Source organism: Gobio gobio, assembly GCF_949357685.1.
Source record: "Gobio gobio genome assembly, chromosome: 21".
Taxonomy (NCBI): domain Eukaryota; kingdom Metazoa; phylum Chordata; class Actinopteri; order Cypriniformes; family Gobionidae; genus Gobio; species Gobio gobio.
Window position 1 is genome coordinate 13,914,602 of NC_137117.1, and position 14,832 is coordinate 13,929,433.

A 14,832-nucleotide genomic window follows, 5' to 3' on the forward strand; every position below is an offset into this window, starting at 1 on the left:
AGTGTGGGGTCATTCTTTTTTAAAAAAATATAAATTTTCCTACTTTTATTTAGCAAGGAATGCACTAAATTGATCAAAAATGACAGCATAGACATTTATAAGGTTATAATAACTCTGTTTTCAAATAAATGCTGTTCTTTTGAACTGTTCATTCTGGGAATAAATGTATCAAGTTTCCACAAAATTATGAAGCAGCACAACTGTTTTCAACATTGATAATAATCAGAAATGTTTCATGAACAGTAAATCATCATATTAGAATGATTTCTGAAGGATCATGTGACACTGAAGAATGGGGAAATGATGCTGAAAATTCAGCTTTGGCATCACAGGAATAAATTACATTTTAAAATATATTACAATAGAAAACAGTTATTTTTAAATGGTAATAATATTTCACAATATTACTGTTTTTACTGTATTCCTGATCAATGCATCGGTGGTGAGCATAACAGACTTACAAAACTGTACAACATCTTACCAACATAGTAAACATATATATTAAAATAGACAATTTTTAAGTACACTAGTAAAGTAAACTATTTTTATTAATACTTTTAGTGACTGAATGAAATGTGAGTAGATATTAATATCTAGATATCTTGGGGTCAATTCTTTCCTCTGAGCTTGCTGAACTGTCTCCTGGGATTGCTTTCTCCACAAAGTATGTATGTGATGCTGAATTTTTTTCAAAATGAGGTATCTCAAACATCTTCATAGTTAAAAATTGTTTAAAGTATCAAGACAATAAAGAGGCACTCTCATTAGTTTGATTCTCAATGACCAGATTTGAAATGAGTACTTTGGTTTGACAAAATGATCAAAATGTCCCCGTCTCTGATTGCTAATAAACCGACCCTTGCTAATATCCTGAAAAAGGACTCATAAATGCTCCCAGATGTGTTACATATATGAACAATTACCTTTAGCACTGAGCTACTATTTATAGAGAGCACATTTCCGAGAGCTAATGACAGAGTTTATAAGTTCGTATATAAGCTATTGAGAGGCTGGAGTACTTGTGACCCTGGTTTCCTGCCTCACTGACCTCTGGTGTCAAACGGACTAAACATATCAGTAAGAGGTGAAAGGGACTCATTTTACAAGGACTTTGCTCTGTTCTCTGGACAAAAGCTAAACAATTGTGCTTTGTGACCGGCTTTTCTAAACAGACCAGTTATACAGTGACAGGCTGCATCCAAATCTGCATAGTAAAGGTGGGTGGTACGACCAATATCATTTATCAAGTAATTCATTGTCATCAATAAGATACATTTACGTTTATACATTTGGCAGACACTTTTATCCAGGATAACTAATATCGCCTTTAATCACATTTTATTAGTTCAGGCACTCCCTGGTAATCCAACCCATGATCATGGCCAATGACAATAATCGTTGCATTGATGCAGTAATAGACCATAATTCACTACTGACATTTCTCTGACATTATTTGTCACACAAATGGCAGAGGAAGTCGAAACACAAAAGCGAGTAATAAAAAAACTATTTTAACATTTACAATAATTGTGGCCAACGTGTTTTGGAGAAAAGCATTTATTTCATGTGATTCCCCACTTTCGATTGTTTTACTTCAATGAAAGGTTAGATTTTTGTGAATTTTTTTAATGATAGATCAAAAGGATAAACAATGCACATTTATAATTATTATTACAGCCATATTTGATCATATTTACCAGGGGTGCCAATAATTCTGACCACAACTGTATGATAAAAACAAAAAATTACATTTGACACAGTACTAAAACTGAGACCAAATTAAAAAATTGTTGACGAAAATAACACTAATGCAGGGAATCCTGGGAATACCTGAGTGTAAGCGCTGAACACGTGACTCTGCACTTCATCCATGGAGTCCATCCCGTACGCCACAGTTCCAAGATGGAGTCGTCTGAACACCATCTCGTTCTGAGTGAGGGTCCCTGTGAAAACCATTAACATTAGAGGAGGGCCACCCATCCCGCCTAAATAAACAGATCTGCTTAAATAAGTATTCCTTTTAGCAGATGTTTTTAGTAACTTTCAGTGTTGTTATTAACTAAAACTAAAATGATCATTTTTGAATAGTAGACAGTATGTAACATAGTAGACAAATCTGTGAAAAGAAGCGTCAACCTCTAACAATCTTCCCTGTTCGACATGCACTTCCTGTAGCCAAAAACCTCAAACTAAACAATATTAACACTAATGGCTTATTAATGACAAAGAGCCTCAGGTGCGTTTCCTGACACCTCTAGCGTCGGCCACTCTTAAACAGACCCTCTCGGTAGTATTTCAGTCAGGCGTCGCTGGTCTACCCCTTACATTATGATGACCTCTGACCCCCTTCATTCACTGGTTCAGTCAAGCTACATCAGTGTCCGTGTGGGAAAGAAGCCGAAATTTTACAGGCTGACTCTGTGTGGTAAGTGTGTGAGGATGAGAGCCTTCAGGTCATCTCTGATTTGTGGCTGTAATAAGTGGCATGTCTGCGCTCTCGGCACACAGGTTTAAGCCCCATGGCAAGAGCCTGAGCTACCTGTGAGCTACTGGGGGAAACTTTTAAAAACACATCAACACTATCAACTCTCAAACACCAGCATAATGGTCTCATTTCTGCTTTGGTTCATTCAGAAAAGCCCTTTGGATTAAGAAACATAAATTTAACTGTCAGACCCACAACTTCCCGTTTCCCTTCTCCTGAGTCATAAAAAATGTTCATTCTTACAATTAACTTGCTCTTATATAAAGATAACTAGACTTTCTGAAGAAAATGTGAGTGTTGCTTGTCTCTGCGCAAACTCAATGCGTCTCAACCATCCAACATCTCAATGCGTGTGTGGAAAAACGGTATTAACCAATACAGCACAACCCAACCAAATCCTCTCCCTACATTATTTCCTACAATATATTCTGCTTTTAAATACACTTCCGTTCAAAAGTTTGGAGTCATTAAGATTATTTTTTAAATGTTTAAAAATGTCTCTTTTGCTCATCAATGCTGCATTTATAAAAATAAAAAAAATGCTGTAAAAAAACAGTAATATTGTGAAGCATTATTACATAACTTTGGACCACTCAGCAGCAGTCTAGTCCTTTTTGTCTTTAGCCCAGGCGAGACGCTTCTGACGCTGTCTGTTGTTCAAGAGTGGCTTGACACAAGGAATGTGACAGCTAAAACCCATGTCTTGCATACGTCTGTGCGTAGTGGTTCTTGAAGCACTGACTCCAGCTGCAGTCCACTCTTTGTGAATCTCCCCCACATTTTTGAATGGGTTTTGTTTCACAATCCTCTCCAGGGTGCGGTTATCCCTATTGCTTGTACACTTTTTTCTACGGCATCCTTTCCTTCCCTTCGCCTCTCTATTAATGTGCTTGGACACAGAGCTCTGTGAACAGCCAGCCTCTTTTCCAATGACCTATTGTGCCCTCCTTGTGCAAGGTGTCAATGGTCGTCTTTTGGACAACTGTCAAGTCAACAGTCTTCCCCATGATTGTGTAGCCTACAGAACTAGACTGAGAGACCATTTAAAGGCCTTTTGAGTTAATTAGCTGATTAGAGTGTGGCACCAGGTGTCTTCAATATTGAATATTTTCACAATATTCTAATTTTCTGAGATACTGAATTTGGGATTTTCCTTAGTTGTCAGTCATAATCATCAAAATTAAAAAAAAAAAAAACTTTTTAAATATATCAGTCTGTGTGTAATGAATGAATATAATATACCAGTTTCACTTTTTGAACGGTATTAGTGAAATAAATAAACTTTTTGATGATATTCTAATTATATGACCAGCACCTGTATATGTGTGCATTGCCCTATTTACCAAGTTCAAGGGTCTATAAAATGACTGGTACTGTGAAAAAGTGTTCCAAATTTGGCGTTTGATAGGGTAGTAAGTAGTGTTGGGTACCGTTCACACTTTAGCCAGTACTGGTTCCTGAAATTCGGTACCAGTACCCAACGATACCTTTTTTGGTAGGGATACATCAATAACTGTAAAGAAACTGTAAGTCATTCAGAGAAGTGTTATTGACATTATGCCAGAGCTGCCTTAGTCTCTGTCTGCCATTGTCTGTGAGGTTTGTTTACTGTAATATTTACCAGTAAATTGTAGGCTACTAATACTTCATTAATTGAATTAATAAAAACAACCATATATATTTTTATTTTATTTTTATTTTTTTATTCAATTTCTATGAAAAGATTTCCCACAATTTCTGTGTTGTGTATTTTCTGGTAATCAAATGAAGCCATAAAACACAAATTCATCTTTTAACTTAATTAAACAAACTTTTTTAATTGCTCACCTGTACACAACTGAGCTTTATACTGTTCAAATTAAAACATGGAAGAAAGATTTATTACTTAAAAAATAAAGTTTTGATAATTTAGCATTAATATATTAATCTTAGTATTATAATTACACTGAGACGTATCTAAATTCTACTGTACAACAGTAATATATTTGTCCAGATAAACCAAACTTATTTAAAATATTTTGACAGGTTGCTGTGAATATCTTGAGTTTCTGCGTGTTTATGACATGACAGTAGTTTTTCTCAAATGAAACGGTAAAATGCTGATGAAGTGACTCTCAGAGCGGCTCTGGAGATGACGCACATGCATTCATGAGATGGAATTCTGTGTGTGAGGTAAATTAAACTGCGCGTCAGCGCCATTCATTGACACAGAGACACGCAGGACATGCAGGATTCGTATTTAAATAGTCTTTTTGCTGTTTAATATTCACAGACACCAATGGGGCAGTCGTGGCCTAATGGTTAGAGTCGGACTTGTAATCGGAAGGTTGCGGGTTTGAGTCTCAGGTCCTGCAGTAATTGTGGGTAGGGGGAGTGAATAACCAGCGCCCTCCTCCACCCTCAATACCACGACTGAGGTGAGACCACGACTTCAGGCCCACTGAACCCCCAACTGCTCCCCGGGCGCTGCAGCAATATGGCTGCTCACTGCTCCGGGTATGTGTTCACTACTGTGTGTGTGCACTTGGATAAATGGATAAATTGGTTAAATGCAGAGCACAAATTCGGGTCACCATACTTGGCCACACGTCACTTCACTTCACTATATCACCAGATGCGTTCTCAGGTACCGATTGATTTAATGTGAATCGGTACTCGGTAGTACCAACGTAATTCGGTCGGTGCCCTTAAAAGTACAGAGTTCGGTACCCAACCCTAGTAGTACGTCATATTTCAAGGTCTCAGGTCTGTTTTAACGCATACTATGTGGTGACCAAGAAACCACACAGCGAAATGGGCAGATGGAGCAATAGGTGGCTCAGTGTGCATTTTCCTATATGCGTAGTTTAATGGTTTCTCGTGCACACATGAAAGTCCTTTTTTTATTTTTGCATAATGAAAAAGTACAACTTGAATTCATTCAGTCGTGTTTGACAATCACTAAAGAATCACTAAACAGCTGCCATGAAAACACTTCTTGTATGATACATTTATTTTCATTAAATTCTAATGTATTAGTGAAAACGAAATAGGGGCAATAGTCCGAAAATGCTCATATTTTTCCAGACCTGGAATTTACTTGGATCAAATTCCATACTTTTCCCCTGTTTTGGTCAATTTAATGCATCCTTGCAGAATGAAAGTATTAATTTCTTTCAATCTGTCAACTTTTGTCACTTTGAAAATGTACTATTCTTGTTTTATATAGAATATTGCAGTATTTATTATAAACGATTTATCCGTGCTCAACATTGTTATTTTTAATTAATGTACCCTCATAATCTTTAATCAAAATAACTAAAGCCTTGCAGCGACCTGAGGCATATTACAAAGCCTGAATATCATATATGTAATTACAGAGCTTTAAAGTCAGCATGAAACGGAAGTCTCTTCTCTGATGATATGTTTTACTGGCGCGAGGGCGGGGCAAAATCAAGTCCTGCCCTTTTTCTTGTTCAAGTAGTCGATTCACTCTGATATATGTCACAATAGGGAGGAAAAGACTATTGCAACTTCTGTTTCATGCTGACTTTAAAGCTCTGTAATTGCATTTATGATATTCAGACTTTGTAATATGCCTCAGGTCACTGCAAGGCTTTAGTTCACGGAGCAGAAAAGGAAATCATACCAGTTTTGTCTGTGAGCAGATAAGAGATCCGTCCCAGCTGCTCTGGTATGGTGCTGGCTCGAACCACCGTCCCGGGGATTTTAGAGTCTTTCTTAATCATCCAACTGAACACCATTTTGCCCATGTCCAAATTCACACGCAAACTGGAAATCAAGTATTTTAAATTAGTTTTTAATCACACTTGTAGGAGAGAGAACAGTATATTATGGCAGAATGGGATCAGGTGGATACGATGCCAATATGTATTCAAATTTCAGGATGATACCATTTAATAATAAAGCATATATAAGCATTATAAGACATTCAGTATGTGAGAAATCAAACTACAATCTGATACACATTTAAACAGACTTACAAAACCTTCAAAATGTCTGAACTTGTGTGTCAAACTGAACGAAACATCTTTAGATTTTCCTGACAAAGAGAATAAACTTTTACCTGATAGGGACGATGTTGGAGAAGAGCAGAAGGAAGCGGAAGATCTGGAGATACCAGCGACCAGCGAAATGTTGCAGCGCCACCATGACCAGTGACACCACCACCAGAGCACCAAACAGGATCTTCGTCAGACAGTTCACTTCCAGGTCAAACAGGCCAATCTGCAACAGCACATCACATACAGAATCAGTGTGACAACACATATTTCTCAAGACTTGTCTAAGATTTTGTTGACTTTATGATACTGCTCATTTTACCTTATGTCTTGGGTTGGAGGTGTTCATTACACTCCGCAGCTCTTTACCGGTGTAAATCACCACCCCGACTACTGTGCCTTGGATTAGAGAACAAAACAATTCTGAGGATTATCCAACAAGCTTTTCTCAGCTTAAGAGAAGGAATGGTGCCAATTCACACATTATTAGATGGCTGAAAATCATTAGGCCACTTTGAGATTAGGGGTGTGTGATATTGACAGAAATATTATATCTTGATATTTTCTGTGATTTTGTCGACCAAAGCTTCATATTTTCAATCTGTGCAGTGGTCAGTTCACAGCATTAACAGTGGCCCTGTTTACAGCTGGTATTAAGATGAGTTTTGGTCGATCGCATCACAAGTGGATGAGACTAAATACAGGTGTAAACGGGGTCTCAAACATTTTGAGCTTGTCCACTTTCAAACACTTCCAGGGGTAGCCGGAAACACATTCAACTGGACTGCTTTCATATGTAAACGCTGTGGTCGAATGTGTTAAAACAGCCACAAAAGACCGCCTACTCTCCCCTCGAAGAAATCAGGACGGAAGTGGTTGAAAGTGGACAAAAGAGACGGATTTAAACACCAGGTGTAAACAAGAATGTGTCTCCCTTGTCTACTTGTGATCCGATCGACCAAAACGCATTTTAATACCAGGTCTAAACAGGGCCAGGGACTCATTTATTTAAATGATTCGTTCAAACGGCTGATTAATTCGGTCACTAGGAGCAGATTCCATCCACCTATTTTTATGTTAATTTTGGACCATCACACACACACACACACACACACACACACACACATGAAAAAAACACAGCATTTAGAAAATGTGCATTAATATGCTCAATTGAGTCGGATAATTTTTTATCCGATAAACTATGATGGAAACATATTTTAAATCCCTTGATGCACAAAAATAAGACTCGTGACTTTGCCTCCACATAAGATGTGATTGGACAACTGGACTAACCAGCGGACTAATCTCATCGCACAGCTTCTCAAATGTTGTCTTGGTCATTCTGAAATAGAGACAGAGCGACACAAGTCATAATCTGAAGACCACACCCACAGGGGGTGAATCAATCACACAGTCTCCATTTGACTTTGTATTGCGTGAAGCGGCCTCCTTGTCTTTTTTGACTTATAACAAAAAACAGAACGAATGTATAAAAGCTGATATGTGACAATGTGTCCCGCAAACAAGCTAAAAAACCCAGAACGAAAAACCCAGAAGTTTTTATAAGCTGTTGACCCAAAAAACGAGCGTTTACGGACAAAAAAGTAGATACAGGCAATTGGAGGCACGACACGTCATATTACACTGAGAACTACGCCCACTGGAGGGGAACGTAATCAGCGACAGAAAATATAATATATAAAACTGACATTTGGATATTTGACTTAACAGTGACTAAATGTTTACTGCACACATAGGCACACTGAGGCATACTGAGTGTCAGGATCCCAAAACGTACCCATTCTTCCTGCTGAAGCTTCACGTCTTATTGCCCGTCGCCACTTTTGTCTCCTTAAACGATCATTTTTTGGGTCGACAGCTTATAAAAACGTATTTCTGTGTTCTTTAGCTTGTTCGCTGTACACCTTGTCACATAGCAGCTTTTATAAATTTTTGATAAGTGATTTGATATGATACTGTTTTTTGTTATAAGTCCGAGATGACAAGGAGGCAGCCTTACACAATGCAAAGTCAATGGAGAGCGTTGGATTAACCCCGGGTGTGGGCGTGGCCTAAATACGCTCTGTCTCTATGCCTGAGCCAAAGTCTGTCACTAAAGAAGCACCAGACACTCCCCTCCAAACGCAAAATAACAAGACAGCGTTTATTGCATTTTGTCAGCCCGCTCTGAGGCACAAGTCATTTATGATGTAGGAAAAAAGAGCCGCAGTGGCTTCCCCGATTGCAGTAACTTCCATTTTTATTACAGATATTTTGTGCCGATTTCCCAGGAAGTGGCGAACACATGGGATGGAAATGGTGCTTTATTCGCAAATATTTTATGCAATATTCCAATTTTACTTATAAGTTAAATTCGCAACTTTGGATGGAAACATTCTATGGCATCAATCATTAAACTGATTTAAAATTTAGTTTGAATGCAATATAATATTTTGCTGAAAATAAAGCAAAAAGCGGAAAACACAATATTGTGTTTAAAATGCAATTCAAAAACGTATTATTTAACTGTTTTATAGTTTTTTTTGCAAAGCAAGTGGCATACTTGAGGTCAGCTGACACATCATTAAAACAATAATTATGATATTATTGTAAACGATACATATCGCACACCCCTATTTGATATACCATTACACAATAATTTAGAAATGATTTTCTGCAGGTTACCAGAAGCAATAACAGTGCTCGCCCAAAGAGTGTTTTCAATGCTCAGACTTTCATTGACTGGAGGGTCTCCATCTTCCTGTCAGAAGTAAAACACAAAACGTAAGCTTATCAAGCAATGTGGCTTTGGCGACAGTTCTCAAACAACGCAAGCTCTCTGATGCAACTACACTCGAGCGATGACATGTGTACTCACTCTAGTGAAGGTACCGATGAAGTTATGGATGTCAATGTTCGGTTCTTCAGCATAAACAAATGACCTGATCTGCAGTAGATCCTGAGGAAACAAATAAAACGGCTTAGATATAAATAGATCATGACAACATGAAATAGCATTCAAATAGCAAGTCAAATTTATTTGAAAAGCACTTTTCACAAAACATGCCGTTTCAAAGCAGCTTTACAGAAAATACCATGATGTTAATGTTTATAATATCTTAATATCTTCATGCCTTAGGCCTGGGACACACTAGACGATTTTCAAATCAAAGACATAAGGGCAGTTTCAACCGATTTTTGTCCAGACTGTGAGACCACACACCTGTCGACCGTAGTAAATCAAATGTGATCAAACGTCAGCTTGTTCTCCTGGTGTGAGTTTTGTTTTTGTTTTGTTTTGGGAAAAAAAGAATACGGGTGATCTTCTTTCTCAATACTCCACTTTTGTGGCATGTTTGTGGCTCAGCTAGAGAAGTATGCAATATCCGGTTGATGAAGCTTGCCCGCTCTTATTGGCTATCGCGGGTATCATATCAGAGGCATCCCGATCCAGAGTCATAAATATCAAACATGTTTGATATTTACGATTTGGGATTGTGCAGGCTCCAACGCGATCGTGAGCAGTAAAATAATCGTAATGACACCACACAATTGGACAAAAAGTCGATTGTGAGAAGCCTCGAATCCCCCAGATCGTTGGGGGCTGCAAATTGTGCCCAAAAATAGGGTTTAAAATCTTGAAGTGTGTGGCCAGCTTTGTAGTCGCATTTAGCAGATTGGAGCTGTGCAATCATATACATTTTGTGACGACACAGGCAGATGAGATTTGCTATATATTGCTTTACATCAGGGGTGGGGAACGTCTATCCTGGAGGGCCACTCTCTTGCAGAGTTTAGCTCAAACCCAGAAAAAAAACACTCACCTGCATGTAACGTTAGTAATCCTGAAGAGTTTCGATTTTCGATGATAAACTTCTATGATTAACTCCCACAATTATACAAGGAACACCACTATTATGATGACCATCAAAGTTTTTAGAGATACTTTTGTATCCCTTTTCAGCTTTATGCAAATCAACAATTCTTCATCTTAGTTTTAGATGAGGATGAAGATCTGGGGTCAGTTGCATAAACATACCATAGCCATTATGGTAAGACTTACCATAGATTACTAGCATGTAGGGTTGGGTACCGAACTCTGTACTTTTAAGGGCACCGAGTAGCATGGGCGTAATTTAGGGGTGGAACGGGTGGGACATGTTCCCTACGCTTTTTGAAACATCTTGTGGCACGGATGTAGTCTACCTATTACAACTGAAACATCATCAGTTGACTAGCAGAATATTCATTTCGTTAGTTTGTTAAACAAGAGGCGATCTGCAATGTGTTGTTTTTTTAAATCATGCTGAGTGTTCGTTGCCGCTGTTATACTATTATGCTTGTGCACACTGTCTTGTCACAGACGAGTGCCCAATATATTGCTTAACGCGGAGTTGCGGAGACTCTCTGTTCATTGGAGGTCAGATTAGAACCCAGAACCTCTGACACGCATAACAAAAGATCTACCACCAGACCATAAAGGCACACAAACAGTTAAAGCAGATTTATGTTTTTATTCACTGACATGAAGAATATCGGGACTAACAATACAATATATTGTATTAGAGTAGATTTTAAGGATGGAACTATCACGTTAAACATGACTTTTATGTCGATAAATTAAAGTGAATGTACTATTGAACATGAATAATTGTACATACCTGATATAGAATTGTATTAGCAGTCCCGCCCCCCACACACACACTCTCCTGTCCCACCCACTTTTAAAATAAAGTTACGCCCCTGAGAACTAGGGTTGGGTATCGTTTGAATTTTAACATTTCCGATTCCGATCCTGCTTATCGATTCCGATTATTATCGATTCCTAATTTAGATTCCAATAGGGTAAAAAAAAAAAAAAACGTATATATCATTCACATTTATTATTAGGCTATTATTGCAAAACATTTCATTGTAGCTGAATACCATGAACAAAAATCAACAGGCTAGCAACTTTTGCCTATGGTTTAAAAATACCATAGCAAAAAAAATTATTATTAAAGCATTATTAAAGACAAGTAAACACTCAGTAATTAAAAAATAACAAATAAACAAATTAGCAATTGCACAAATAAATACAATTGAAAAAAGATAGGATTGAAATAAACATTTTCAGGTAGGTACAGTAACTGTAATCAAATGTAAAATAACAGCACTTTATTAATAAAATATAGGCTATATATTACAAATATAGTTAAAAGTTATTCTGTCTAGAACAGCAAGTGAATTTTCTCGTCTTTTGTTGTTTGATTAAGGTTATCATAGAGACAGCATCAAGAAAATCTGCCATCAACGACATAACCGACTGTGTTTACGAGAGTGTTTAAAAAAATGTGTGTATTAGTCCATTCGCATTCTGTGAAAAAAGTAGAGGAAGAGAACTCAGTTCATTATCTGCGCACTATTCATTCACTATGAGAAGCCGTTCTGTGCGCACGTGTGTGTGTGTGTGTGTGTGTGTGTGTGTATCTGCAGCACAGAAAACAGCGCGCACTTTTTTTTTTTTGCACGCTCAAATGGTTAAAAATCTCAATAAAATGCACACACAGTAACCGATAAGCGGAATCGAAATGTGCATTCCTTATCTAATTGCTGGTTCTGGGCAATTTGGAACCGGTTCTCGATACCCATCCCTACTGAGTACCAGTATGACCAACCAGCGGTTAGTCAAGGGGCAAACAGTCTTACATGTTAGTATCAAATTAGGCCAATCTATGCTTTTATGTAACTGATTTAAAACCGTTATGAACAGTCTTAAAGAAAGAAATGTGATGACTAACTTGTAAGACTAGTCTTAGCAGTTTATGCAACCGGCCCCAGTTCAAACTGTTTGATGAACTCATTCCAGTTTAAGGGTTAACATACATAGTGTCATTTTTAAATGAAACAAATGAATCATGGGTGATTCACTCACGGCAGCAGTGGGGAGTCTCTGCGTACAGGCCACAGGGAGGCGTAGTTTCCAATCGGTCTCTCCATCCAACTGATCAGTCCTCAGAAAACAGGAGCCTTTATGACAAAAATCAGGGGGAAATGTCTAAATATACATGACCAAAAGTCCGTTTCTGGTTTAATATTCCTAAACTTTGTTCGTGGAAACATTTTAAAATGGAATATTGTAATGTCTGTCTGGTGAACTCCAGAGGGCAGTGTGATATAACATTTCTAACTCTGTTTAACTGAATAACTTAAAACCCATCACATGCAGTGCCTGAGATCATACACCTTTAATGAAATGTGTTTGCAGCCAAAACTAAGCTGTTAGGCAGGCAAACCACTCCAGTAAGCCTAAAGCTAGTACTGCCATTAGGACATGTCACCCACCCCCCACTCATTTAAGGACATGTCGCTCTGCCATTCAACCCTGGACTCTTAATAATTGCCTAATGGTGTCCATCTGCGGGGCAGATAACAATGCTTCCCTTCCCGTAAAAATAACACATCAACTACTACTGGCAACTTCCACCCCCCGAAAAAAGGAAATCTCAGCCAGGCGGAATTCCAGCACAACCAGTGACCAAAAAATGTTTAGACCAATTAGTAGCAACAAATTTTTCCAAATTGACAAACTAAAAACTTGCACTATAAACAATAGAACACAACTTGAATACAACTACATCTTAAAACTTTACTCCATTTTCTTACTCAGATGAAACACTGTCTTTTTTCGCTCCTGATGGCACTTTAAATTTGTTTGCCGTGTCTATTTCTTCAATTTTCTGAGCTACTTTGCATGCCTTGATTTTCCTCTTGGCTGCCTTGAAATTTGAAAGACAAAAATAATGTCATTCAAGATGGCATCAGTCCCAACACATGATGGAACGTCCTGGAACATCATACTCTCATGCTACTCTAAATTATATTCTTATGAAATTAAAGTCTGTCAACTAAATAATTACTGCATGGATTTAATGGAACAAATTAAAGAGTAACTGGTCATTAAAAACCATGGGGTCTTTTTACTATATAAATATAAATGTAATGGTAACACTTTAGTTTAGGGTCCAGTTTTCACTATGAACTAGTTGCGTATTAGCATGCATATTACAAGGATACTGGCTGTTTATTAACACTTATAAAGCACATATTAATGACTTATTCTGAATTACCATATTCTAGATCCTTTAATATGGGATGAATTTAGAATCAAAATGATTAATAAATGCACGCAAAATTATCCATGAACTTGATAAATGTTGCAGATATGTACTTTCCACAAACAAATGCCTTTCAACTTGTGTGTGCAAAATACAGATTTACATAAATGTGCAGCCTACTCAGATACTAAAACATATCTGCAACGGATAATTGTGCATGCATTTATTAATCATTTTGATACTAAAAATCATCCCATACCTTAATACCTAAACTGAACAACTACCTTACTAACTATTAATAAACACTAATTAGGAGTTTATTGAGGCAAAAGTCGTAGTTAATAGTGAGAATTGGACCCTAAATATATAAAATGTTCCATTCAGTTTATTTGTGATTTTTTTTTTTTTTAATTGTCCTCCTGTTTCTTAATCTTTTTACTAAAAATAAAGATGAAATTAAATTTGCCCAATGTATGCATTGATATGTTTCTTAAACAAGCACTTACATGCCACCGGAAACAGACGTCTGGTCACCCTAATCTAAAGCAGTCAGTGTGTTCAAGAGAATTAAAAAAAAAAAATCCCAATGCATGCCATCTTTCTGGGCAATTTCAGCGTAGCTCATTAAATGTCCGAGTTTTAGGCTAATCCCTCCATCTACATGTAGTTGCCCTCGCGGCCATGTCATTTCCCCTGCCCTTTTGTTTGGGAAGTTTGGATGAATGACCGACAGATGTTTACCATTTCTTTCAGAGGTCCTTAGGAAGATCATGTCAGCAGGAACACGCTGGTTCTATAAAGAGTTTGGAGGGAGAGATAGGGATTGGGGGGAGGAAGAGAAAGAGAAAAACAAGGTAAAAGATAAAAAAGTAAAAGCCCAAACTCAAAGTATGTCGTCAGCAGCAGTCACCTTGGTTTAGTTGTACACGTTCTATTTGGCTTTAATCTACTCAATTACCAGAATTTGGCTGGTTTTAAGAGTACGGCCTGCAGCAAATCACTGGGTGGTGCCACTGTGGCAGCTCTGACCGCCAGTTCCACTCGGCCTGACCCTCGCTTCACTCCCAGCTCTGTTTGTAGTTATTAGAAGATGAATTTGCAACGCTATTAAACTCGGCAGATGTTTCAAAACATCGGACGTGACACCGGTATATCAAAAGTGGGCTACGCTTTTAATCAATTAGGCTTTTTCTATATGTAACCAATAACCCACATGCAACCTCTAAATATTAAACCCAATCGGATTTTC

The 14,832-nt window shown here is 37.7% G+C and overlaps 1 protein-coding gene across 1 annotated transcript in view; it reads right to left on the reverse strand.

Annotated features, from left to right (window-relative positions):
- atp9a (ATPase phospholipid transporting 9A) overlaps nt 1-14,832 on the reverse strand; it is a 72,831-nt gene that overhangs the window by 43,976 nt on the left and 14,023 nt on the right. Inside the window, exons 6-13 of the mRNA XM_079802924.1 lie at nt 14,325-14,376; nt 12,401-12,495; nt 9,365-9,445; nt 9,172-9,247; nt 6,809-6,885; nt 6,552-6,712; nt 6,114-6,256; nt 1,831-1,943 (exon numbers count right to left, since the gene is read on the reverse strand). Of these exons, the coding sequence (XP_079659050.1) occupies nt 1,831-1,943; nt 6,114-6,256; nt 6,552-6,712; nt 6,809-6,885; nt 9,172-9,247; nt 9,365-9,445; nt 12,401-12,495; nt 14,325-14,376 (798 nt within the window). The remainder of the gene's footprint in view (nt 1-1,830; nt 1,944-6,113; nt 6,257-6,551; nt 6,713-6,808; nt 6,886-9,171; nt 9,248-9,364; nt 9,446-12,400; nt 12,496-14,324; nt 14,377-14,832) is intronic.